This window comes from Amphiprion ocellaris, chromosome 6, assembly GCF_022539595.1.
Source record: "Amphiprion ocellaris isolate individual 3 ecotype Okinawa chromosome 6, ASM2253959v1, whole genome shotgun sequence".
Taxonomy (NCBI): domain Eukaryota; kingdom Metazoa; phylum Chordata; class Actinopteri; family Pomacentridae; genus Amphiprion; species Amphiprion ocellaris.
The window spans coordinates 6,033,870-6,061,613 of NC_072771.1; the positions used below are offsets into that span (position 1 = coordinate 6,033,870).

The 27,744-nt window shown below is 43.7% G+C and overlaps 1 protein-coding gene across 1 annotated transcript in view; it reads right to left on the reverse strand.

Moving 5' to 3' along the window:
- The window catches only part of zmat4a (zinc finger, matrin-type 4a), a 141,329-nt gene that overhangs the window by 16,340 nt on the left and 97,245 nt on the right, over positions 1-27,744 (reverse strand). The window contains 2 exon segments of the mRNA XM_023285018.3: positions 4,941-5,037; positions 26,175-26,396. Of these exon segments, the coding sequence (XP_023140786.1) occupies positions 4,941-5,037; positions 26,175-26,396 (319 nt within the window).

Consider the following 27,744-nt stretch of genomic DNA (forward strand, 5'->3'; position numbering starts at 1 on the left):
ACTGACGGGAGTTAGCAAGAGAGATCATATTTCTCCTATGCTGGTTTCTCTTCATTGGCTTCCTGCTAAATCTAGAATAGAATTCAAAATCCTTCTTCTGACATATAAAGCTCTTAACAACCAATCTCCATCATATCTTAAAGACCTGATAGTACCATATTATCCTAGCAGAACTCTTCGCTCTCAGACTGCAGGCTTACTTGTTGTTCCTAGAATCTCTAAAAGTAGAATGGGAGGCAGAGCCTTCAGTTATCAGCTCCTCTCCTGTGGAACCAGCTCCCAGTTTGGGTTCGGGAGGTGGACACCCTCTCTATTTTTAAGACCAGGCTTAAAACCTTCCTTTTTGACAAAGCTTATAGTTAGGGCTGACTGGGTGACCCTGAAGGGGTCAGCTGGAGTCTTCCTCTTGGACGTCCCTTAGTTCTGCTCCTAGTTCTGCTGCTATAGGCCTAGGCTGCTGGAGAACCTCTCTGGATGCACTGAGCCCTTCTCTAACTACCTGTATATTTAATATATATACCGTTATTGTGTTGCATTCCCTCTGTGTCCTCCTGTGTCCTTTCTCTGAGTGTCCCTGGTCCCAGAGCTGGATACTTCAGATCTGTGGTTGTTCTCCCACCAACTGGTCTAGTCTCCATCATGTCCACTGTGGGATGCTGCTGCTGACCTTCCTCCAGCCCACTGCTTCCAGCTTCCCATTTCCACCAGTCTACTCTGCATCACCCTCACTATACTTGATATGCTCATCTACATACTGTTTGAATTTTACTACCAGCTATATATGTAGTATATTTAATGCCAGAGCCAGTACACCATAACAGTAAACTAGTGAATCAGTTTCAATGTTAGCTTGTACTTTGTATGTATCATCTAGCTTATCATGCATGTATCCAACTGTGTTATATATTCCTTGTCCTCCATTCATCTCTTCACCCATCCCTCCCCCTCTCTACCTCTCTACCTCTTCTGTCCCTCTCAACCCCCCTTCCAGCAGCAGATGGGTTCCCCCACATTAGAGCCGGCTTCTGCTCGAGGTTTTTTTCCCTGTTAAAAGGGTGTTTTTCTTGCCACTGTCTCCTTAGGGCTGCTCTAGGGGCTCATATGGGTTCTGTAAAGCATCTTGAGACAATCTGACCTGTAATTGGTGCTATATAAATAAAATGTAAATAAACTGAAAACATATAAAACATATCATCCATCCATCCATCCATAACAGTCTATCACAGGGCTACACACTGAGACAAACAATCACATTCACATTCACACCTATGGACAATTTAGAATCACCAATTAACCTCGGCATGTTTCTGGACTGTGGGAGGAAGCTGGAGAACCTGGAGAAAAGCCACACATGTACAGGAGAACATGGAGACTCTATGCAGAAAGATCCCAGGAAGGCCGGGACACGAACCAGGGATCTTCTAGCTGTGAGGTGACAGTACTAACCACTGAATTACTGTACAAATATGAGTTATTTCACTATCTCTTTTTCATTTACAAATGCAACATTTGGACATTGATTCTGATCTTCTCACTGAAAGGATGTTTCTTCAAATGAGGGCCTCAAACACTTAGACCGTGTCAAACTGCAAACATCCTTTGGTGTCAGCACCACTCAGGTCATTAGACATTTAGGAGCTCTTCCACTTTAAATGGTTGGCACTTATTTAGCACTTTTCTACCACAGAGGTACTCAGAGTGTTTTACAATGTGTTTCTTATTCACCTATTCACACACATGAATAGACAACAGAGCTGCCATGCCAGGTACTGCCTGCCATCAGGAGTAACTTCACATTCAGTGTCTTGTCCAAGGACCCTTTGACATGTGGAGGAGCGGGGGATTGAACTGCCAGCTTTGTAATTAGACAACACCCTGCTCTACCAACTGAGCCACAGTTGCCCAAAAAAGAGCACTGTAAGGTTGTAAAGTTGGATGAGGTGGTGGAAAGACGGTTGGGCCATTCATTTTCCCTTTAGTTGTTATTTGATTTTATGACTTCTGTCTCACACACTGCTTGGTGTAAATGATTTAATCAAGTTTAAGAAAACATCACAATTTGGGTTAAAATGCACTTTTCAGCACATTAACCAGGTTTCAAAGCAAACCTTTAGTTGTGATGAGGAGCGACAGACGCCAGCAGAGAACATGCCTGCAGTCTCATGGTGTCTATTTCTGGCATTTACAGATTTTTACACAGCTAATGGACCACACTGCACACTGAAAAACGATGCTAGGCTCAATATGTGTGTTCATATATGCTGCCATATTTGACATATTGTGGGTGAGAGGAAGCTCCTCTTTCCCATTTGGAGAAGCCAGTCAAGAAGTGTTTCCATTAATGCAAACCTGGTTCTGGTCTGGTTGGCATGCTGGGTTGTTCTGGGCTGAAACAAACCACAATTGAATATATGTGAACATTTCCTTAAATGCCTTTAACATTTACGGTGAACCCAGTGTATGGACTACTTTGTGTAACGACTGAAGACTAATCCGGCTGAAGTGTTCTGAGGTGAAGATACTGCAAAGGTCAGAACTTTAAAATAACAGATCCCCTGATGGATGGTTCCTATCCGGTGTTTGCTTTGCCTGGTCAGTAGATGGCAGACAGTGGTCCACACAGAGAGCTGTTCCCTCATCCAGAGGCCAGATTGAATCCTTCGTTAACACTTCCCAGCCACACCAGTTGAGCACCTCTTAGCTTCTCTGCTGCACTACTGAGCTCCCCTCCTCCTCGGCTAAAGCTGCTGGCTATTTCTGTCCTGCCGGCTTACTGTGACGCTCCAAGAGTCAAAAACAGAAGTACTACTTTAGTTTTCTGTACTACAGGTTTGGAAACTGAGGAGGAGAAAGCACAGCACAAACACAACTCACAGAAGGGGGGAAAAGCCATGAAGTCATTTTAAACCAGTAAATCTTCCATTAGGTTGGAGTTTCCTGTTTGGGAAACCAGAGGGTTTAATCATCATCATCTAGCCGGCTTGTTAGAGATGTATTGATCACATTCCTCATTAGTGCACCTCTCATGATCAAGTAATTTGTTCAGTTCCTTAGTCAAAATTGAATTTCCTCATTGGTTTCCTGACCTACAGTTCATTTTAGCTCAGTACTTTGGTGAACCACATGTGTGAACTGGCATTCAGCAAACCACCTAAACAGACCCGAGGCTAAGCTGTAGGTTATGAGGGTGGAATCAGGTTGGTGGTGGTGGTGGTGTTTGTTTGTTTGTGTGTGTGTGTGTGTGTGTGTGTGTGTGTGTGTGTGTGTGTGTGTGTGTGTGTGTGTGTCTGACAGGACCGAGCAGGCATGCGTGACTAAAGCGTGGGGGCTGTTAAACGACATGTCACGTCTCTGATGCCAGCATCTCGGTGGACGGTGCAGCCGGAAAGCAGCCAACGGGGGGAATTAATTCCAGGACACGCACCATGTAAGCCTCATCAATCCACACCTACTGCTCATAGCCCACGCAGAAACCAGCCCAGTTAGAAGCCCTCTTGTTCCAACTAAAACCGCTTCAGGTCAAAGGAGACTCTGAGAATGAATGAATAAATACTACAGGGCGCTGGAGTGGAGAAAGGAGAACAGAGTCGAGACAAAACGCTACATGCCCCAAGTTTGAAGGATGTAATTCTCCCTGAAGTCACTGAACATCATATCAGTTAGCAGCCAACAACGGGCTTCGGTTTTCCTGTCCAGTGACCGCAACCAACACTATACAGTGACTAGAAAAAGTTTAACCCCTCTGGGAACTTATCCCTTTTTATTCCTATTCAGCACTGAATCACGGTCGCTTAGTTTGACTTTTTTGGGAAGGATTTCCAAAGAATGAGTCACGTAAAAGTCACAAAAGATTTCTACTAAGTAATGTTGCTTCGTTCAAATATAAAATGTGAAATAAGTGATAGCATTAGAGTGCACAGTGCGACACTAGGAGGTCGGGGTTATAATCAGGTGTGAATGTGAGTGTGGTTGGTTTTCTGTCTCTGTGGTAGCCCAGTCAGAGTGTTCTGCTGCTTTCAGTTTTTCTGTAATTAAAGTTCTAGCTGCTTGAATCTGTCCAGGGATGTTAACATAGGACTTCCTAAACTTAATGTGAACAAAAACACAGTTATCAAGCCAGTTCCATGAAGCTACCGTAACCTATATTTACACTTACAGCAACTGATTCAGATATTTGACTTTGAAATCCACACATTAATGCGATGCAATTACCAAAATTAGAATGGAACCCAGTCCAGCTTTAACGGTTGATCTAAATCAGTAAATTTGATTTTTATTTTTTTATTGTGTAACCACTTTAAGTGACAGTAAAAGGTTGCTTGAATTACATTTGTGAATGTGGCTAATTCTCTAGAGGAAAAAAGGATTTTTTAAAAATATTTTTTTTTGTGATTTTAAATCAAATAAAGACTGAACAGACGAAGGCAGTATTCTCCTTAGTTCTTTCGTTCTTACTATTTGCTTAATTATTATATCAGATGTGACTTGCAGGGAATAGTTTTTTTAAGTCTCTGGTTTTAGAGCTCATTTTCAGATGGAGAGAGAGTTCCAGTGCGATGAATTTGTTGTGACTATACTCTAAATGTGTTGATTCTCAGCTTGAGATGATCTCCTGAAGGCATCGCTGCCACCAGTTAGCTACAGTATGAAAGTAGAAAAGGCTCAATTAGAGACTTTTTCTCTGAACCGTACACTGAAATTAAAGGAAAAAAACACCATACAGGATGCCTTCAGCAAAATAAGCCCAGCTGAAGTTTCTCACTATAATATTCTCATCATTTATGCATGCACTGAGAAATGCACTGTATCTGAAGTGCAGATAAAAGCCAAAAAAACAACATGTTTCATCCCAGACGATGACGTGTAGCATTTAGCTGCAGCATTGGGAGTGGAAATGAGCCCTGAGGACTGAGGAGTGAGCAGTAGCGTGATCCACTTACTTGTTTTGGTGCTTTGAGCCCTGCAGATGTGCATGGTATTGTGCCACCGAGTTGAGTGTGACGCTGCAAACTTCACAAGTGTAGCTTCGTTTCAGACCTGGAATCAAACAGAAAAACAAACATTACATAAATATATCCAAGAAATGAATGCAGTCTGCTTTTCATCTTCTTTTAGAGAGAAGTGACATTTTCAAACCATAAGATGGTAATATGATTTCACTCTCCTGCACACGGCCAGTGCACGCCCAATCCATCAAACCCAGACAGCCCCTCTGCAGAAAACATTTCATTCATGCAAAAACATTCCAGTCCTGCAGCAGGTGAGCATCCTCGTACGTTTTCATGCCATTAACTGATGGAAGTCGCTGTGATGAAGTGGAAAAAATCAATCAGAGCTGCATATGCATCACAAATCTGAATGCGATGCATTTCACAGCTGAATCCAAAACACTTTAGCTCGACAGAAAACTTACTTTATTAATCCCCAGAGGGAAATTCAGCTGTTACAGCAGCTGGAAATTCAACAAGACAACTCAGAACATTAGGGTCAGGTATAAAGTGAAGGTAAAATAAAATAAAATAAGAATATAGAAAATATAATATGGAAAGAAAAAAGTTAATAAATGTACAAGAATATAAAACTTATACAGAAATGTGCAAATGAACAGAACGTGCTTAGATGTGCAATGCCTTAAATATGTGCAGACAGTTTACAGATGTAATGAATGATGTTAAGATGTGAGGGGTCCAGGATGTACAGGGGTTTAATCATCAGGCAGAGTGATGGAGTCCTTCTGTGATCTACCAGATGTACTGAAGAGTCTTACTGCTGTGAGAGGAATGACCTCCTGTAACGTTCCTTGGAGCAGCAGGGTTTATCAGCCTGCTGCTGAAGCTACTCCTCAGATTGTCCACAGTTTTATGGAGGGGGAGGGAGGTGTTGTCCATGATGGCCAGCAGGTTGGTCGTCTGCTCCACCGCCTCCTCCAGCGTGACCAGCATCAGCCAACCACAGACTGGACTTTCCTGATCAGTTTGTTCAGTCTATTGATGCCTGCAGCACACCACAGCAGAGGAGAGGGAGCTCTCCATCACAGACTGTTAGAACATCAGGAGCATGCAGAACATTGAAGGACCTGAGTCTCCTGAGGAAGTAGAGCTGCTCAGGCCCTTCTTGTGGACAGCCTCAGTGTTTGTGGACCTCCAGCTAGTTGTCCAGACTCACTCCCGGGTACCTGTAAGTCTGGACCATCATTGATGCAAACAGGAGAGGATGGAGACTTGTTCGTCCTGAAGTCCACTACCATCTCCTTGGTCTTTGCTGCATTCAGCTGCAGGTGGTTCGACCCACCAGGTTCCTGTACTCATCCTCTCTCCCGTTCTCCACACAGCCTCCTAAGGCCGTGTCATCTGACAACTTCTGCAGGTGACACGACTCGGTGCTGGACTGGAAGTCTGAAGTGTAGGTGGTGAAGAGGAAGGGGGACAGCACAGTCCCCTGGGAGGTGTTGGAGGGCAGACGTTCAGACACACAGCTCTGTAACTTCACAAACTGCAGTCTGCCTGTCAGATAGTCCGTGATCCATGCAATAAGGGGAGCATCCACGTGCATGTCCTCCAGCTTGGCCTTCAGCAGTCTGGGCTGGATGGTGTTGAAGGCACTGGAGAAGTCAAAGAATGTGATGTGGACCTTGGTGTTGGGTAGTATACCTTCTGCAGCCGACAGATGATGGCGTCACCCACACCAACATGGGGCTGATATACAGACTGCAGCAGGTCCTGTGATGATCTGAGATGTTACAGCACTGGTCTCTCCATGACCTTCATAATGTGAGAGGTCAGCACTGTGGGCCTGTAGTCATTCAGTGCAGTGGGACCAGGCAGGATGTTTTCCACAGCACTGGGCCTCTCTGAAGGCTCATGTTGAAGAGGTGCTGGAGGACTCCACTCAGCTGGCTGGAACACACCATCAGCACCTCAGGGCTGATGCCATCTGGTCCAGCAGCTTCCCCCTGGAGGAGCCTCTCCAGCTCTCTCCTCAGCTGTGGGACTGTGATGTGTAGTCCAGCCTGGGAGGTGGGGGTGGAGAGGTGATGGAGGGGTGAAGTATCCATGATGGGGGTTGGTGTGGGACTGTGGGGGTGAGGGAAGATGTTCAAAGGTGTAGACTGAAGGCTGGAGGGGGAGCTGGAGTCGAACCTGTTGAAGAACTGGTTCAACTCATTGGCTCTCTGTGTATTACCCTCCACTTGAGTTCTCTTTGTACAAGTTTGAGTTCTGCTTGGTCCCCCACTCTGAAAGCCCTCTTCTTTTTGTGGAGGAGAGCCTTCAGGTCGCTGGTTACCCAGGGTTTGTTGTTTGGGTAGCAGCTGACCACTTCAGTGGGGATGGTGTTGTCCATGCAAAACCCAGTGTACTCAGAGACACCGTCCACAACACCATCGATGTCCTCACCATGAGGTTCAAACAGCGCATTCCAGTCGGTGGCCTCCAGTGCTCCTCTCAGTGCCTCCATGGCCTCAGGAGACCACCTCCTCACTGAGACTGGCTGCTGCTGGACAACAGGCTTGTATGATGACGGGAGCAGGACAAGGTTGTGGTCTGACCTGCCGAGTGAAGCTGTATGCCTCCTTAACACTGGCCTACAGCAAGTCCAAAGTCTTATTCTCCCTGGTGGTGCATGTGATGAACTGATGGAAGGTGGAGGAGGACAGACATGATGAATATGAAGGCTCCAGGGTGTCTGGTCTGGAGTCCCTCAGTAACGCCGTGGATGACGTCACACGCTGCTACTGTGTTCCCAGATGGAGGAATGTAAGCAGTAATGGGAACAACGTTGGTGAATGGCAGATAACAAGAACGAAGCCTGAAGGCACGGAGCTCGATGTCTGGACTGCAGAGTTGTTCTTTAACAGTAACATGTCCGGGGTGACGGTACCGAGTGCTCAAGAAAAAGGCCAACCTCCCCTTTCTCCTTGCTGCTGTTGGCGGTGTCTCTGTCCGATCAGACCATCTGGAAGCCGGGGAGAGTCATGTTGGAGTCCAGTATCATATCATGGAGCCACATCTCCATAAAACACATAATACTGGTCTCCCTGTACTCACTCTAGCTCCCAGTGAGCGCTTCCAGTTCGTCCATCTTAGTTGCCAGGGATCTTAAACCTCCTCTTCTTCATCCTTACTTCAAGCCCCGCTCTGCAGCCACGGCGTTGCCTCCTAACTGTCCATGGATGGATGGCTCTCTCCGGCTGCCTCAGGGCAATCAGCTGTTCTCACATGTAAACAAAGTGAGCGGTGATGTGGCCCCGGTCCCATGTCATGAGGTCCGACATGAGTACGCTGAAAAAAGTGAATAAAGTGAAAAAACAGACTGTAAGTCCCATAAAGCCACCTGGAATTTGCTGTATTCCAAGTGCAGCTGATCGACCTCAATGAGAGCTTAACATCGGAGCAGCAGGGAGCCTCCAAACTGCATAGTGAATCCGTACATACAGTACCAGAGACCTTGAGGTGTCGGATTTTTTTGGCATCAACAAAATGTAATAAGTTGCCTACATTTTTTAGGAATTGCACCCCAGAAATGTCTTCAGTGTGATGGTGGTTCTATTGAGTCAGTGCCTGTTGCTGTAAATTATGGGCCGCCTGTGTAATCGCTGTCATGTTGTACTAATCTTATTGTGCGATGAAAAATTGCTGTCTTGATTGCCTAGCTCTTACAATTGAGTTAACTCCTCTATAAATATTCCTCAGAGCCAAAGGCCAAGAGAAAATAAATGTCACCCCGCGCTCATTGAATCACATTTCCATATCCTCTTCAATCAGATTTACCCGTGACTGATGGTTTGCTGAATTGCTGCACAGAGAAACTTAGAAAGCTTACTCGTTTTCTTCTTCCAGGGTTGTGGCAGGTGATGGTGAGAATTTGCCAACAGCATTACTTCTCAGATGTCGATGTCAGCTGTTTGCTTTCTACCATTTTGATGGAGGGAATATTCCCCTCAGAGAGAGCTGCAAACCTCTCCCCTTCTCTCCCCGGCTGATAAGCTGCACAATAACCATTCTGTCAGTCGACCACCAGCCAGGCTGAGATTTCAATTTTGCGCTGCCGTCCCCCGACGCCGTCATGAGCTGACATTAGAGTTCTGCAGCAGGCGGTGAGGGTGTGTTCTGCAGTGGCCCTTTGACAGCCTGCTTCTCAAACACTTTTTGAAGGGGTGAAAGATTATACGGCGGCTCTGGTATCCATCACTGCCAGCCACCTGTGGCTCTTCCCTCACCACGCTGCCCTGGATGAGCGATGAAGCACCGGGAGCCTCCGGGCCTCTGCACTTCCTCCCCTCCATCACATTTACTTCCTACTTTCTGAGGCATCGCCGCTGAGTCATCCGAGGCTCGTTTGTTTTGGTTAACTTCTCTCTCAGCTGGGAAAAGAGAGGCAGCTCAGGAGAGGATGCAGAAGAAGAAGAATGTGCTCTGCAGTCTCATTTATTTAAGTTAAGTTCGAATTTTTTGACTGTAAAAGAAGTAGCAGGTTGTGAAGCTGATGCATGAGGAGAAAAATGCTTTCTGATGTCTTCTGTCTTTATCTGATTTTCTAGTGGTGCAGAGGGAACTTATAGAATAAAGTAGCCACGACCAAAACCAAAAACTAAAAAGATGCCAAAGGGTTTTCAGCCAGTAAAATATAATATCTCAGCAGTTCACTGAGTTCAAAGCTCCCAGAAAATCTTAAAGCGAGTTGTAGCTCAACTGACAAAGAAAAATAAAGAAACTTCTCAGTAAAGGTCATCTTTAAGACTTCCAAGATTGTGGTCTACATGTACCATGTAGCATTTCAGCTGTAAAACTAACTTCTAGGTCTCATATAAATTCCTCAATATTAAGACTCACAGTCAGCTGCTGCAGGTAATAAGTCTGCTGCAAACACGTAGTAATAATAACCTAAAAGCGTATCTGATGGTGCTCCAGTTAATAAGGTTCCAATCAGCTCACCAACAGATGGATCAGAGCTATGGAGGACACCTGTACCCATGAGGTTAACTCCACCTCTCCTCTTAGATTAGGACTCCTTAATAAAAGCTGCTTCTTAAACAGGTCATCAGAGAGGCTGAGGCCTACTTCTATCTAGAAGGACTCCTCAATCCTTCATGAAGATGGCTCTGTAGTTAAACAATGTGTAGGACACTGTTCCTAAGTAATCTGATGGCTGGACAATCCATTTTAAGTGGGTTTAAGTGGTCCAGTTTACCAGTGAAGGGTTAGGGTTAATACTGACTCCATTAATACACAACCTCAGATTCAGCAGGAAATGAACTCATGCTGCTTCTGTCTGTCTCAGCTTCTTCTCAGCACTGGAACTACAGGCCAAATTACAAAATACCAAAGTTTACATGACAACAGAGATGTAGAACATTAGGTCAGCAAAACTCAGCAGTATTTTAGGGAGAAAAATAATTCTCCATGGGACTGGCTAAAGTCTGCTTCAGTCAATCCATGATGTAGGGAAGGTCCAGCCCTGAAGCACCTCTCCAGAAGAGTAACTACATACCTCAGATACACAAACTACAACAGCTGCAATGGATCCACTGGGTCTGTGGTCATAACATGCCATGGAAACACAACCTGATAATGTCTGCGTGAAACTAAATATACTAGACAGTATAATAGGCTGTCATTGTTTCTGGCTCTCTCATTGTAAACACACAATATTCTGCTATATGTCACGTTTTTGTTCTCATAGTTTTACCACTCTGTGTACAGAGCTGCAGTATTCTGTATATTTTAGTATTGACTGTGGTCCATGGATCCAGGTAACCATCATATCGTCTGCAAGGAGAGATTCATGGAGTCCATTCTCCTTTAAATGCAGACCATTACCTTCTGTTAGGAAGTTAATAAACAACAATCTGATATCACAGAGATGCTAATAGATCATAGTAACCGCAGGCTTCGCCAATGAGCCTCGGATTGGGCTTTCCTATTGGCTGCTGAGTAGAATTACTTCATTTGCTCTGTGGTAAATCTCTTGTTGTCTCTCAGCTAATTGAGACCTATAGTCGGAGCCATTGGAGGGAGCATGGTGGCAGTATGACTGATCAGCTGTGCAGTCCTCTGTGTGGACTGTTTATCAGCAGGGAGAAGGTGGTGCTGGTCCAGGATTAATGCTAAATTAACCAGCAGCCATCTGCCCCACTCAGGTGCTGCAGGTTTAGCTCATTACCTCTGTGACTGCAGCAGGGCGCTCAGGCTGAAAGAGCATATGCTAACCAGAATCTGAACAAAGCAAATTGTTTGCTGAGTTGCACTGGACTGCTGTGAGAGATGGCCTTCCTAAATGAAGTCCATCCATCCATCATCAGGGTAATGGGGGGGCTGGAGTCTATCCCAGCTGACTGAGGGTGAAGGCAGGGGACACCTGGACAGGTAACAGTCTATCACAGGGCTACACATAGAGACAAACAATCACACTCACATTCACACCTACAGACAATTTAGAATCATCAATTACCCTCAGCATGTTTCTGGACTATGGGAGGAAGCTGGAGAACCTGGAGAAAAGCTACACATGTACAGGAGAACATGGAGACTCCATGCAGGAAGATCCCAGGAAGGCCGGGACACGAACCGGGGATCTTCTAGCTGTGAGGCGACGGTGCTAACCACTGAACCACTGTGCAGCCCACAAAATGAAATCATCACTCAAAAGTGTTTTCATCCCCTTAAAGCCATAAAACAGGTGAGATCGCCAAATCACACACGAGATTGCTCTGAAATGGGACACCGTTAGGAAATGTGCAGTAAGTAAAGATGTAATATCTGAAGGAGAAAAACCATTAGCAGGAAACAAATGTCCAACCCTCTGCTGGTCCAATCTAGTGTCTCAGATTGAACCAGTTAGGGGGCATGCTTTACCCTTCAATCCTCTCAGAAACACTACACATGAGGAAAAAAAAATTTTCATACCTGGTTGGCTGAAAAAGGGGTGACAGTTGGAGTGAATGCAATAAGTGGCCAACATATCCTGACATGTAATCTGGGACATAACATGATTCTTTAGGAACCTCTATCTGAAAGCAGTTTAGTTATAAAGAACACAGTTTTCTGCCCTTTGTTTCCTCTTAAAGAAAAGCTTGATCAGCTCATACTAATTTACCCGTCTCTGGCTGGCTGTTAAGACAGTTATGGATCTATTTTAGGGTTGGGGGAGTGGTGAATATAACAGCCCAGAGCAACAGCTTGAGAACTGCGAGCCTCTATAAGAGGAAGAGCTAAAAAGGGAGAAACAGGGAGACAACGTGCTGAATCACATCTGCTAGAATGCATCTGTGATTAATGGCTGTGATGGAGTCTGGGAAAACACAATTTGTCTGTCAGGGTGTTTGACAGGTTAGGCTGCAGTCGAAATGTAGTGGTTTAGAGTGAGCGCTGGCAGAATCAAAGAGCACTGTGTCTTCTTCTGGCAGCTACATGCGGAACTGCAAAATCGTTAGTGAGCAGTATAATGACGAGAAGGCGCTAGCGTCTGCTGCATCTATGAGTTCACACTGTGGTGGGTTATGTACTGTGTTCTTCCATCAGGAGGTCAGATCAGGTCAGTCCGCTGGTTGGAACATTTTTTTTGCTTCATCTGCACTCTTTTGAACGACATCACTTATTATGAAATCACTTGAAAAACATTTTTCGAGGTGTTTTGGTATGCGAGCCAGGATTTTTATGGAAATAAAACATCTTTAGCACACTTGAGTCCAGAAACATAATAAAACCAAAGCCTGTTTCCAGAAATCTTTAACAAATCCGTGGATCCAGACTATAAGCCGCATCACTGCCAAAATCTAATCACTTGGTCCTTATGTCATTTCTGACCTTCCCTGGAAATTTTATCCAAAACCGTTGGTCTGTTTTTGAGTAATGTTGCTAACAGACAGACGGACAGACGGGCGGACAGACAGAGACACCAATCGTCACATAGCTCTGTAAGAATGGCTCATGTTGTCTTGGTCTACATGCCACTAAATTCTACTTCCAGCATAGTTCTGTGCTTCATTTCTATTCTGAGTGTTGATGTGAGTGCAGTGATTGTGTGTTGGACTCTCAGCACCTACAGAATGTGAGTGACTAAAACTAAATCCTGTGTGGACACAGATGGAGTTGCTGCCGTTAACAGGCTGCTCATGCTTCTCCTCCTGTGTAGCTGCAGGCTGAGGACTCCATCCTACATGTATGAACTGTCCTCCTGCAGACTGTATTCTGGCCACTTAGTGGAGAAAATAGCACCTTTTAATGACAGGATTTAAATGAGGGATTATTAACGACATGTTAGATTTACTGGGAACACATAGCTGTTCATTTTTCCACACCTCCCACTATCTGTCTCTCACACTGCTTAGACAGAACAATACATCCCAGAACACATCTATTAATGTGTTTTTTGAAGTTGCTCTGAATCTGAATATATCCTGCCTCTTTCTGTGAAGAGCCTCCTCACCCGGAGAAGCACTTTGTGGATATGTGCAGCATCTTCAGGAGAGACACAGCAGATATGAAGCATAATGGACTGCTTTTCTGACAGCCGTGGTAATGGATGGAGAGAAACACCAGCTGTAGCGCAGTATGGAGTTTATGCTTTCTTTCCTGTGCTGTGGTTTATTATCAAACACTGTCAGCTGCACCAACACAAAAATATCCATGTTGAGATTTAGCTAAGAAAAAAACCAAAAACGATTGTGTTTATCAAATCATCATTTAAAAGTCAGCACTTTTTTGACTTGAAGAAGAAAACTTTTGTCCATGTTCTAAGTATGCAGCACTGTGGTCTGGACTGAAACATCTGAACAAGCCATGGATCACCATTAATTCACTGTTTAACTGGAAAAAACTCCATTAAAACAGAAGTCATGAACCCAAACAGTCATGCAGAACCTGAAGAATAAACTCTGAACACATGATAAGTTGCTGCATCTTATTTAGAATGGATATACATCTGGGATAGAAACACGAGTGTAACATCCACACCCGGCTCACTGTGCTCTCTTGGACTGAAGTCAACATTTTCTGCAGACAATGAATACAATCTAGCTTTATGCTGGTTTGTGAGGTGGCACCCTGGTTTCAGAATGGAATATTTTTGGAATATTTTCTCTTCTGAGTGAAAAGCTGCTTCTGCACCTGGAATCTGTTATAAAGCACACCATGCTCAGTGTGTGGACTCAACACTCTGTAGGGTGAATAAACCGTACTATCTTTCCTCTGCTCAGCGTAATACAGCAGCACATCCTGAGAGCCTCATGTTGGAGGTCCATTACCATGGTTACACATCAACCATTTCCTGTACAGGCTTTACAGCTCAACCTTAAGCTGAAGAGGAATAGATGTTAAAGCTGTGCTGCTCTGGTATCTGTCCACCAGTGTTTATTATATGATCACTACTGCACTGGGTTATTAATGCAGTAGTGTCCAGTCAGTACTGTAATCTCCCCAGAATTAACATTCTAGTTTAGTTTCTAGTTAGTTTTGCATTCTGTTGGGTTCATGCTGAGGTTTTGGACTCACATACTATTTCAGCATACTTTATGTTATGTAAGTATGGGATTTCAGATGCAGTGTGTGATATTCAAGGTCCCCAAAGAATGAAAAGAATGAATTTTAGGAATTCTCATCCTGTCTCAACTTTTTGTACGACCTATGTGGTGTATTTGTTTAAATTGTTGCTTCTTCTGTTAGATTGAACTGTTGTTGTATAGACCTAGCTAATCGATGCTAGCATGCTAACACGGTAAACTTTACCAGTGGTCATGGTAAACGTTAAACATGATGGACGTGTTACAGAACCATTTACAGGACTGTACATTTTTATTCTCGTTATTAATAACAGTCTTAACAAGAGAAGCACTCAGAGAGTTCAGTCTTCCTCCAAGGCCGCTCAGTCCTCCTCCAAAGCTGCTCAGTCTTTGGGTCATTTCCGACAGATGAAAACTTTAATAAAAAATTACTTTGCACTGAGCACAGGCGTGTGTTCTGCATGTGTACGTTATGTACAGATACCGACTCACGTGACCTAAATATGTAGCGGGCGGCGGGAATTGATGGGACTCAGAAACACCCCCACAATTTAATCAGTTGTTCCTTGTATCATTTCTGATGGATAAGTCCTGATAAGTCCTCAGCGCTTGATTTCAGCGACTATAAGCAGCATCACTGCCAAAATCTAATCACTTGGTCCTTGTGTTATTTCTGACCTTCCCTGAAAATTTCATCCAAATCTGTTAGTCTGTCTTTGAGTAATGTTGTGAACAGACAGATGGACAGACAGACGGACAGACAGACAGACAGATTCATGTACACCGATCATTACATAACTCCACTGTGTTCCTTGACAGAGTAATGAGCTGCAGCAAGTGAAAGTTTAAGCTGGAAATTGGAAACCAGCTAAGGTGTCGACTTTGACACCACTGCAAATTTATTTTGGCTGTAGTTAATGAATGGCCAAAGATAAATGGACTGTATTTATACAGGACTTCAAACAAATACCTAAATAATTCATGTCTCTTTGTGTTTTAATATGAGACAAATACACTGCACTTCCAGAGCATTTACTGCCGTTATTAAGTTTTAATAGTTTCTGATTACTAACAGAGAAACTCAGCAGCTGCTGTAACCAGTTAATGGACAAACACCACCTTAGAATGACATGAACATACCTAAATAATAGATGCGGTCAATTTTCCTACAGAAAACTGGGAGGCTTGATTTACAAATTAACTTTTCTAGATTGCTAGGGAACATGAATACAGGTAGAATCTTAACATCAAATCACTACTTTCAAGTCACAATTTGTTTTATCTGATTCTGTTTTGATAAATTATCCCTCCTGCATGCAGAGCAGCACTACAGACCAGTAGGTATACTACAGCTACGTGTTTTCTGGACTGAACATATGAACTGAGCAGTAGTAGTAACACAGACTGCAGTATTGTGAGGTTTATCTGGAAAAGGCTGAGTTATTCTTTTAAAACCTATATATCACTCTGCACCAATCACCTGTCATCACTGTCATCTCTATCTCAATCTGCTGCATTTGTCAAAAATAGTAAAGAAGCCAAAAAGTCACCCTGAAGATGACAAACACTACACTATTACACAGCATTCAGAATGGCTAATCCCAAAGGGAATATGGTGTAACCATTTTAGTTTGTTTTCCTACGCTCTTGTCTGCTTTGCATGATTAAATATATAATACCATCCTCTCTGGAATGAAATAAGATGATTAGCGGCTGCTTCTTCTGTCTGCTGCTGTTGGAAATCACATTAGGTAAAGTAAGAACTGTAAACAAAAGCAGGAAAATGACAGCATGTAGGCATACTTTAGGAATCAGTATACACAGCCAGACACTAGCTGGTAATTGGCTCTAAATGAGATCAAACCTGAGGGTCTATAATGTCACAAGGTGATGCTCAGTGGAAGCCCAGTAGTCATGTTTTCAATGTCCAAGAAATCACCAAGACAACGCTCTAATCATACTAAAGCAGCTAGCAGCCGCTCAGTGAACCGACGGTCAGCTGGACCGAGCTGCCTGCTGTCGCTCTCTGCACTGTCTGGCTGTCAGTCACTGGACCTGGGATGCTTTTTCACTCACACACTCCTTCCATTGAAGCAGGACAGATGCAGAAGCTGCAGCTCATGTTTCCTTCAGCTGCTGCATGGAGGCCGAATGCAGGCAGATAAAGGAGTCTGCAGCATGTCTGATATTTCAGCCTCTTATGGGGGGTCTATTATATCCCTGTGGAATAAAGAGAACCTGGGAGCGATCGTCTCTTTGTATGCCTCTAGTTTTACATAATTGCAGTAATCGACGAAGCCAAATGTTCTTCTTACTCAGGCCTTCACCATGGAGCATTTCAACCCTCTCGAAGATTAACGTTTAACTGAAAAGGTTCAGAATTGAGCCAATCTCAGACGCAGTTGTTTTCTAGCTGTTTTCACAAAACATTTGTTGGTATAAAGAGACATGTAAAATCTTCAGAGAGCAACAATAACTTGTTGTTGTCAATTTGATTTGAGATCAGCAGGAACTTCCATTGTTGTGTTTAGCTCTTTGGAGGCTCCAGTCAAACTCTTCAGGGTTCCCACTGATACCTCGCATATTTTTGCAATAAACATTTCAGTCTCTCTTTTGATGAAACCATTAATACCCTGTGTGTATCAAAGCTACATATTTAAAAGCTTTTTAAATTTATTTTTTCCATGAAATAATCCTTTCCTGCCTCAAAAATGGCTTAGATGTAACTCTACACTGCTGTTTCCACTAGGATGTGCAGAGTCCCTGCCATCATCTTTATTCATCTTTCCTCAGTAGTGGCAGCTGTTCTATGAATCTGTTCAATGTCAACCTACTCTACACAATGACAAGGTGCAATATGAGCAGTTCAGCCATACATTTTCAGAATCAAGCACAGGAAGTCTCATCCTGCAGCAGGATTGGTTCCTTGGGTTTGTTACATACGAAACCTCAGAAATCTGAATCCATGTGTTTGAGACTGTGATAGACTGTTACCCGTCCAGGTGTCCCCTGCCTCCACCCTCAGTCAGCTGGGATAGACCCCAGCCCCCCATGACCCTGATGAGGATTAAATAGTGTATAGATGGATGGATGGACGGATGGATGGATGGATGGATGTCTTTTTGAAACTGCCATTGGTACACTGCAGTTTAAAGATGAAAATGCTCAGCCAGGATGTTGACTGCCTGCTTCACTCCTATAAAAATACTATCATGACACGTTGACATGATAAAAAAAATAATTTTCACTGGAGAAGGTCTTTCACCATTAAAAGGAAAGAATAAGGACTGAGCAATAAATAGCTGAAATAGTAGAATGTGCTTCAGTTAGTACTTGAACATCATTCATTCATTAAGTGTTCTGCATTTACAAGTTTTCCTACTTTCAGCAGCTTGTCAAAGATACCATGCAGTCACTGAGAAAGAAAACACTAGAACTACACCTTTGCATTTATTAGACGGTAACATGATAAGCACTGACAAAGTGGCCGATCACACACGATCTTTACCTTATTGTTGAAAGAAAAGCTGTTTTTTTCAATGAAGATAACATTAAATGAACAATAAATTCAGTCTAGACATTGTTAATGTGGTAAATGAAAAAAACATGAAATTATCTTGATGACCCCAGACTTTTAATGTTTTTAACATGTATATATCATGTATCTACACTGTGAAAAACCTGTTAGTGCACAGCCGCTATCAGTAAAGTCCTACTGATAAACATTCCTAAAAAAGTCAAGTATGAAGTTCAGTAGAGCTGGGGTTTTGACCTGACTCTCTGTCTCGTAGAACGTCTCCATGTGAAAAAATACATCAATAACTCTAGTTTATATTGTGCTCACAGGGCTCATATCTCCAAATAAAGCTGCCTTTAATCTATAGCTGTAGTTATTAGCACAGCGAAGCCCTGGGGCAGAGCAGTGTTAGTGGTTTGGTCTCTGGGCATACAGATTGATGAAGCTGCTGTGTGTGGGTTCATGATGGGAAACTGAAGGCAACAGGGCAACATACAGAGGGTGGTGGTGGTTAGACAGGGGGGTGGTGGTGGTTAGACAGGGGGGTGGTGGTTAGGCAGGGTGGTGGTGGTTAGGCAGGGGGGTGGTGGTGGTTAGGCAGGGGGGTGGTGGTTAGACAGGGTTAGGGGTTGGGGGTTAGGGTTAGGGGTTAGGGTGGTTAGACAGGGTGGTGGTGGTTAGGCAGGGGGTGGTGGTTAGATGGGGGGTGGTGGTAGTTAGGCAGGGGGGGTGGTGGTTAGACAGGGGGGTGGTGGTTAGGCAGGGGGGTGGTGGTTAGATGGGGTGGTGGTTAGGCAGGGGGGTGGTGGTGGTTAGACAGGGGGGTGATGGTGGTTAAACAGGGGGGTGATGGTGGTTAGACGGGGGGTGGTGGTTAGACAGGGGGGTGGTGGTTAGACAGGGGGTGGTGGTAGATAGGGGGTGGTAGTTAGACAGGGGGTGATGGTGGTTAGACAGGGGGGTGGTGGTTAGACGGGGGTGGTGGTTAGACGGGGTGGTGGTTAGATGGGGGGTGATGGTGGTTAGATGGGGGTTGGTGGTTAGACAGGGGGGTGGTGGTTAGACAGGGGGGTGGTGGTAGTTAGATGGGGGTGGTGGTTAGACAGGGGGGTGGTGGTTAGGCAGGGGGGTGGTGGTAGTTAGACAGGGGGGTGATGGTGGTTAGACGTGTGTTGGTGGTTAGACAGGGGGGTGGTGGTTAGACAGGGGGGTGGTGGTAGTTAGATAGGGGGGTGGTGTTAGACAGGGGGGTGGTGGTTAGGCAGGGGGGTGGTGGTAGTTAGACAGGGGGGTGATGGTGGTTAGACGGGGGGTGGTTAGACAGGGGGGTGGTGGTTAGATAGGGGTGATGGTGGTTAGATAGGGGGTGGTGGTGGTTAGACACGGGGGTGGTGGTTAGATAGGGGGATGGTGGTTAGATAGGGGGTTTGTGGTAGTTAGACAGGGGGGTGATGGTGGTTAGACGGGGGTGGTTAGACAGGGGGGTGGTGGTTAGATAGGGGGTGGTGGTAGTTAGATAGGGGGGTGGTGTTAGACAGGGGGTGGTGGTTAGGGAGGGGGGTGGTGGTAGTTAGACAGGGGGGTGATGGTGGTTAGACGGGGGGGTGGTTAGACAGGGGGGTGGTGGTTAGATAGGGGGTGATGGTATTTAGATAGGGGGGTGGTGGTGGTTAGACGGGGGGGTGGTGGTTAGATAGGGGGTGATGGTATTTAGATAGGGGGGTGGTGGTGGTTAGACAGGGGGGTGATGGTGGTTAGGCAGGGGGGTGGTGGTGGTTAGACAGGGGCGTGGTGGTTAGACAGGGGGGTGGTGGTGGTTAGACAGGGGGGTGGTGGTGGTTAGGCAGGGGGGTGGTGGTTAGATAGGAAGAGAAACTGAGAGAGAACAGTTGCAACTAACTACATGAGCATTTACAAAGGAAAAGCATGTTTCAAGAGTTTCAGGCTTCAGAGTGCATCATAGCACAGAAACAGCTCTGGTGAAACTTACTAATGACCTTCTCATAGCGCCATATAATGGACTGGTCTCTAGACTTGTTTTGTTGGAAAGAAACATTACTATAAAATAATTCAAAAAAGGTTGTTGTTATAAAAGCCAACTTTCCATTCAGTCCCATTGGGCCACTGATTGTTGTAGATAGTAATTCCTGCCTTCATATAAAACTGATTTCAGTGAGTTCCACTCTGTCAACTTTTAAAATTTAAAAATGGGGAAAAGAGTATGAGACAAACAAGTGGTTTTAACTAATTCTGTGGCCAATTTCAACCTATAATCTTTGCTGTAATTTCTGTAAAAACATTAAGTTGAGAAAAAGACATCATCTCCTCTTTTAAACAGAGACACAATCTGCTCACATTAGAGTCTTAATGGGCCATCGACTACAAATCCATTTTCCATCCCATTTACATTTCTGCAAACATTACAGTCTTCAGTTACAGTAACTGAAACAGCTCATCTTAAAGCTGCTCACTATTAGTTCAAAGCAGAATGAGCACAGAGAGGATATGAGATAGAACAGGAAAGGATCTAACAGACCACTGGAGCATTAAAATGGGAAAGTTCAAACAAAACATCTTAAAGCCAGAGCAAAGGTGAGCAGTTCCATCAGGTTTACAGTCTGCTGCCTTCCTCTAGATCCACACAGCTCTAAAACATTTAAAGAACCCTCATAAAGCACTAAGGAGCTGTATGGAGCTACTGCTGACCCCTGGGGATCTCTACACTTGTGCTAAAAGTGCTAATGGTCTGCCCAAGCCTGTCTTTGCCATCCCATAGCATATTTCATCCCATGGAGGTGTTGGGAGACAGACTGGCCGTTTCCTCAGCAGGTTAGAAGTGTGTGAGGACATGCTGGAGGTCAGGGACACAGAGGACAGCAGGCCGGGAGTGGACCAGAGAAGAGACAACGAACAGGGAAAGATTAAAGAGGAGAAGCAGGAATGTTGAGAAGAGAAGGCGTGAAGGATTTCCTCCATCCCAGCAGCCTGCTGCCGTCTCATTCTCCTCTCCACAGGCTCACACTGCTGGTTCTGCCTGATAGGATGATTTGTCACTTCATTACTGATTGATAATCGCTGGAGAGAAACACTCATTAGTCCAAGTGCTGAACAGTGCAGCTAGCATGCTGACATTTCCAGCCTCTCCATAATGACTGTGTTGATGTTTGCAAATCCGACTCCTCTTATCGCCCTGCAGACGCAGGCATTGAGAGGAAGAGATGTAGACACAGATATGGACGGCTTTAAGTTTCCAACTGTAACCATCTTTTACTAACAGCCAGATCTCTATTGATTCTATCACTGAGATCTCTGTCTGTAGTCAGTGGATTAAAGGAGCAGCGTATTCTTTGATTAAAGCCCTTAACAAACTGAAGACAATGGAGAACTTAACACTTGTTGTCTTCATTTTGTCCGAAAACTGTCACTGGAACTCATTAATTTTCAATTACTTCAGAACATTGAGTATAATTAAAAGACTTTTCTCTATCAGCTTCTTATGAAGAGGAATGAGGTCCAACAACAACACAACTTTCTCTGCCAAACTCAAACCAGATTTTGCAACAGTTGTGGGTGGATGTTAAATAATTTTTCACTAGGAAATGAACCAGGGATTCTGCAGCATCTGATCCCCTGTTTATACACAGTCCACAGACCCGAAGAAGACCAGTTAGGGACTAGACCCGGCTTCTGTAATGGCAGGCAATTATATTTATTCTGCCAGTACGTTTTTCAAGCCCAGAGTTCAAATGAACAGAGAACGAGTCTGTAGTTCACACTTCAGAAGACTCTCTGACAATGTTCAGTCTGAAGAACAGTTATTGTCAGTGTTTGTTCATTCTATGTCTCACAGAAATGTAATTACATACAGTCCAGACATGGTTTAAAGCCCAGAACACACTGGCAGTTGTTCAACTTTCTGAACTGAAACCAATTATCTTTAGCATCTTATTCAATTAGAGGCCGGTCACTTGTCGCTCTCAAACACCACATCTGTTGCTAAATGTCAACTAAACATGGCATAAACCAAAGTTCCTCCACCTCCATAATGAAACAGTCCTCCAGTAATACAAGTGACAAACAGTGAAAAGTGGGACACGTCCTGAACTAAGGTGAGATTTGAAGCATGATATTCTGGATGATCTGGCAGTAGAGGTGTACAGATACAAGGAGGAGAAGTTCAGCTAAGTTCCTGCAGCTCTGATTAACGTGGAAATAAACAAGATTTTTGGTTTAACTTGTCACTATGAAGGAAATGCTGATTGCAGAATGTAAGGACTATAAAATAATAACACACCTGGTGTTTAGAATCAGTAAGTTTCCTATGAACCTCAGTGTCACTACACAGATCTGTCTGTGAGAGGTAGGACATCTCCCAGTGATGAAGGTTCAGCCTACGGTTATAGAAGAACTGGATTAACTGTGGAAACTGGCTGGCACAAGAAGAGCCTGTTGTTGGAGAAGAAGAACCAAGGTAAAACAGGGATAAACCTCCATGGCATTATTTCTAGTAGATCAGAAAGCAGTAAACCCTGCTGGCCTGTTTAGATCCAGGAGATTTACTCTGACATCAAAGTTTCGATCTCAGAGTGAGACTCCAGCGGTTGTTTCTTGTTTGGCCGGTATCCAGGCTGCTAGCGCTACCTCTTACAGCCAGAAAACAAATCCTTCTTTGTCCTCACTGATTTGGTAAGTGGTGTTGATTGCTTTGTGTCCTGCATTGTCAGTAGTTGAGGCTCTCAGGAAAATGGAAAGCGATCTAGTCTTTGTGACAGCTGTGCTGGCAGTAATAAACGCTGTGGGTGAACAGGTGAAAAGTTGTCTGCTGCCACTTTAGGACTCACCGTCTGTTTAATCCATCGTGTTCACCACCATTCAAAGGGACTGACAGCTGTTTAATAAAAATACAACTACCACGTTGGCATTCTAAAGCCGCAAGGCACAATGCTGTGTTTGAATTTAATCAGTTAATTAGGTTTGAAAGATGAAGCTGAATTTTGGAGTATTTTGCATCCCATCATGACAGACTCACACAAAGCAAAACTTAATGCAGTCATTTATGAAACTTCAGCATAGCTCCATCCTCTCCCCACCATGAGATACCTTTTCAGTCTAATTTAAAGCAGAAAATAGTGTACAGCTAGGTATAGATAGAACTGCACCATACAGAAGTAGACAACATGGGTTCTGCTGCTGTTTTTCCTCTCGGGGTTGAGAGAGTTCACTTCAGGTACAAGCAACCCTGAAAGCATTCTGATGAGAACACTGCATTCCTCGTTAGCAGCCAGGAGGCCTGAAGGACTGGGAGGAAACCACAGGAACCAGGCTGTCCTCAGAGTTACTGGGAAGCAGGGATGTAAACATCCTATTACCAGCAGTCAGGATTGTTTGTCCTTTAGCTTTCAGTAGAAGTGTGATGCCCACGCAGACCTCAGCCCGCTGATGCTCACAGCGATGCACCACCAGAGCGTATACTCTCTGCACTTTGTGTAGGACCAATCATTTTGGAGGGAAAGTGAGACTTGGCACAAGAACTGCTGCATGTTTACACTCTGATTTAATAAAGTACCTTTGATTCTATCTAAACGTTGTTCTGAAGCACGTCTCTCAAATCCACCTGGAAGAATGCACTGAGTGATTTTCTAAGAAAACTTTGACTGAAGGAGAACACCGGTAGCCACACTGAAAGTAATGAGCTTCACAAAGCCCAGAGATGCAAATATTCAAATGTAAGACCGAACAGAGCCACACAGAAGCCAAATAATCCAAAATACCATCGTTTAATGAGTATTAGTCCAAACAATGGTAATCAGAGTATCTCTGGTGGACACTGGGACTTTAGAGCAGATCTCTGTGAAATCATTTACAACCCGACTGCAGGTCTCCAGCCTTAACTGGGAGGAAACTGCAGTGAAACGTCCACAGAGGAAGCAATGCATGGACCAACTGTCTGAAAGTATTCAAAGCTGAAAAGCATTTAGACATGACGTTGAAACAAGTCTGAATGCTTTGTTTTGTTAATTTATTAACTGTATTTTATTTTGTTACCGTTTCTCTCTCTACTTGTCCTCGTCTGTCTCCACTCTGCTATTCTTTCTATACCTCTGTCTTTCTGTCCCTTTTCTCTCCCTTCTAACATCCTGTTCATAAAGAATCTTTATAAAACCTGTGTTGTTAACAGCAATGTTTCCCAAGTGTCACTGAGCTTTAATATGTTTGTATGTATCTTCCAAATCATTACTGCTTTTCTGTTTGTTTGAATCCTCTTCTCTTCATTATCAGTATTCAATGTGGGACAATCTAATTTATAAAATAAGGTACTAAACTCCAGTTAAAGCTTGTGTGGCATTGTTTCTGTTCTAAGTCATGTTATTTTCTGAACAGATGGGTTTTAAGTTGATAGAGTGGGTAGATTTAAGAAACCTGGAAACTTATGATTAATCACCAGTGGTAGGCGGTGAAAAAAAAAAAGAAAGTTAGAAACTATTTAAAAACACTTCTCTTTAGTGCTGCACAGTTAGTACTGTCGCCTCACAGCTAGAAGATCCCCGGTTCACATCCCAGCCTTCCTGGGATCTTCCTGCATGGAGTCTCCATGTTCTCCTGTACATGTGTGGCTTTTCTCCAGGTTCTCCAGCTTCCTCCCACAGTCCACAAACATGCTGAGGTTAACTGGTGATTCTAAATAATCCATAGGTGTGAATGTGAGTGTGATTGTTTGTCTCTATGTGTAGCCCTGTGATAGACTGTTACCTGTCCAGGTGTCCCCTGCCTTCACCCTCAGTCAGCTGGGATAGACTCCAGCCCTCATGACCCTGATGATGAATGGATGGATTGATGAATGAATGGATGGACAGATGATGGATGGATGGATGGATGATAGATGATGGATAGATAGAAAGATGATGGACGGACGGATGGATGGATGGATGGATGGATGGATGATAGATGATGGATGGATAGATAGATGATGGATGAACGGATGGACAGATGGATGGATGGATGGATGGATGGGTGGATGGATGATGGATGTATGATGATGGATGGATGATGGATGGATGGATGATGGAAGGGTGATGGATGGATGGATGGATGGATGGACGGACGGATGGATGATGGGTAGATGGATGGATGGACGGATGATGGATGGATGGATGGATGGATGATGGACAAATGGATGGATCTCTTAACTTAAAATGGCTAAGAGACACTAAGTTCTATTCAAATATTATAATATGTGAATTCATTCAAACTGTAGAAAAAATGGACTAAAGGACAGAATTGTGAGCGTTGCATATTCACAGCCATGGATTAAATGTACTGTTCTTGGCATAGCCATCCTGTATTCAAAAAATCACCAACATGACAAAGCTGAAGTGACGGCAGCCGCTCCGTGTGACCTCCACCAGCCACGGTACACTTTAACCAATCAAGCCTTGAGTTAGGGGCCCATGTCCAATCAGCTGTGAGGACTTGTTTCTCCCATTGGGTGCGGTCACGCCTCGATGCCCTTTACAACACCTCCGGGCTCCTTCTGCTCTTCTGGCAGGCGGCCCTCCACCAGCTGGAATAATACTGGCTAATTGCTATTGACATATTGTGACTAGGAGACGACAGGCAGGAACGTTCTCCCCTCCGCCTCGCTAGAATTAACAGCTTGTGACACGCTGGTGGACTCTACTAGGATCAAACTGACAGATGCAGTCAACAGGGTTCCTTTTAGTCCAGCAGAGGAGCACTTAGAGTCCATGATGTACCCAAATGTATGGCTGCACTCCATCAATGATCAATATATCACAATCCACACTGTCTGACAAGACATCAGTCAGTAGAATTACCACAAACATCCTTTATAGGTATAACAATGGTTGTATTAATACAACTAACAGATATCTTCAAGGACTGACCTTTAAAACTACAAATATTCTTATATTACAGCTGTAGGAGGAGATTCTGACTCTGTGTCTAATTAACTGTTACACACAGCAGACAGCTATATTTAGAGAAAATAAATAATAACCTCACTTTACTGCAGAATGATTTGGGGAAAATATCTAATTGGTAGTATCTGATTGGGGACATAATCTTTAAAGGTCAGCTTCCGTTCAGTGTTGGTGTAGCAGATTGAAAACATGAAGGAGCAGCACAGATCCCACCACCAACCTTTCATCTCTCCCATGTCCAGGGTCTTGCCCAGCTGCTCCAGCAGATCTGCCCTGGCAGCGTTCTTCTTGTGCTTTTTGCCGTCATAATGCTGCTGAGCCATGCCGGGGTTGTTGAACCAGGCGTTGCATAGCTGGCAGTAGCGGTCTGAGTCACGGCGCTGTCGAGGGGAGGTCATGGGAGACGTTTCTGGAGAGCTCTTTACAGGACTGGGAGACGCCTCTGGAGGGGAAAACACACACAATCAGACTAACATGCCTCAGTAATCCACTGCTGTTATTGTTATTGGAAATTTGAACACTGCTTCCAAGAAACTACAGCTTTGGTCACAATATTTACCATTATGATGATTTAAAAGAGACATAATCATTTACTATGTGAATACACTACTGTTCAAAGGTTTAGGATCACTTAGAAATGTCCTTATTGTTGAAAAAAAAGAAGCTTTCCAATGTAGATAGCATTAAATGAATGATAAATCCAGTGTAGACAATGTTAATGTTGTAAATGACTATTCTAGTTGGAAACAGCTGATTTTTAATGGAATATCTCCATAGAGGTACAGAGGAACATTTCCAGCAACCATCATTCCTGTGTTCTGATGCTACATTGTGTTAGCTAATGGTGTTGAAAGGCTCATTGATGATTAGAAAACCCTTGTGCAATTATGTTAGCACATGAATAAAAGTGGGAGTTTTCATGGAAAACATGGAATTGTCTGGATATGACCCCAGAATTTTGACTGGTAGTGAATATATTAAAAAACGTATTGAAGTTGGTGTTTAAACAGGCATTAAGTGAAAGATTCTCTCTTTATAGGTTTTAAAAAACAAGTATTACAACAAATGCTTACAATTCGTCTCCACAGTGAAACACTGGGACAAACCGTTAGTTGGTGAAATGAAAGACTTGTTTTGTGGCGGGCGTCATGGACTTCATTGTGGTAACAATCTAAGAAAAACAGGTACAGAAGTGTACTGGATTCATCAAACTTTAAATACACTAAATTATCCAGCCAACCACAGATCTTATGATTATATATAATTAGGATTATCTCATAATTACGAAAAAAGGTCTTGAATCTCATAAATATAACACACATGGTTCCACTACCTGATTTAACTCTCTGTTATTTCCATTTTGAGAGATCTTATGTCACTGATAAATGTTATTATTATTATTATTGTTATTATCAATACTGGGTTAGTATATTCCTCTAAAGTCTGCTGTAAGTTGAAGAACATGAAGGTATTATCCCATAATAGTGATATGATTCCTAGTTTCTGTCACAATGTTTTGAAATGTTTAACTGGATAGAGTTGATGTGTTGAGGAACTATAACGTCTGGGTGGTTGTCTAATGATCACTACTACCTGAGGAACATCCATCCTCTTGTTACATGTTTGTCTTTATCTTTTATCATGATGTGACGTTTGATGCAGTAAAAAGCTCCTGGAACGTACCGGAGAATATGACAAATGGAAAGTGAGGAACTTCTGAATAATAAATTAGATTAAATGCTTGAATTTTAGCATTTCTTTAGCATTCCAATAATGTGGCTAGCCAGTTT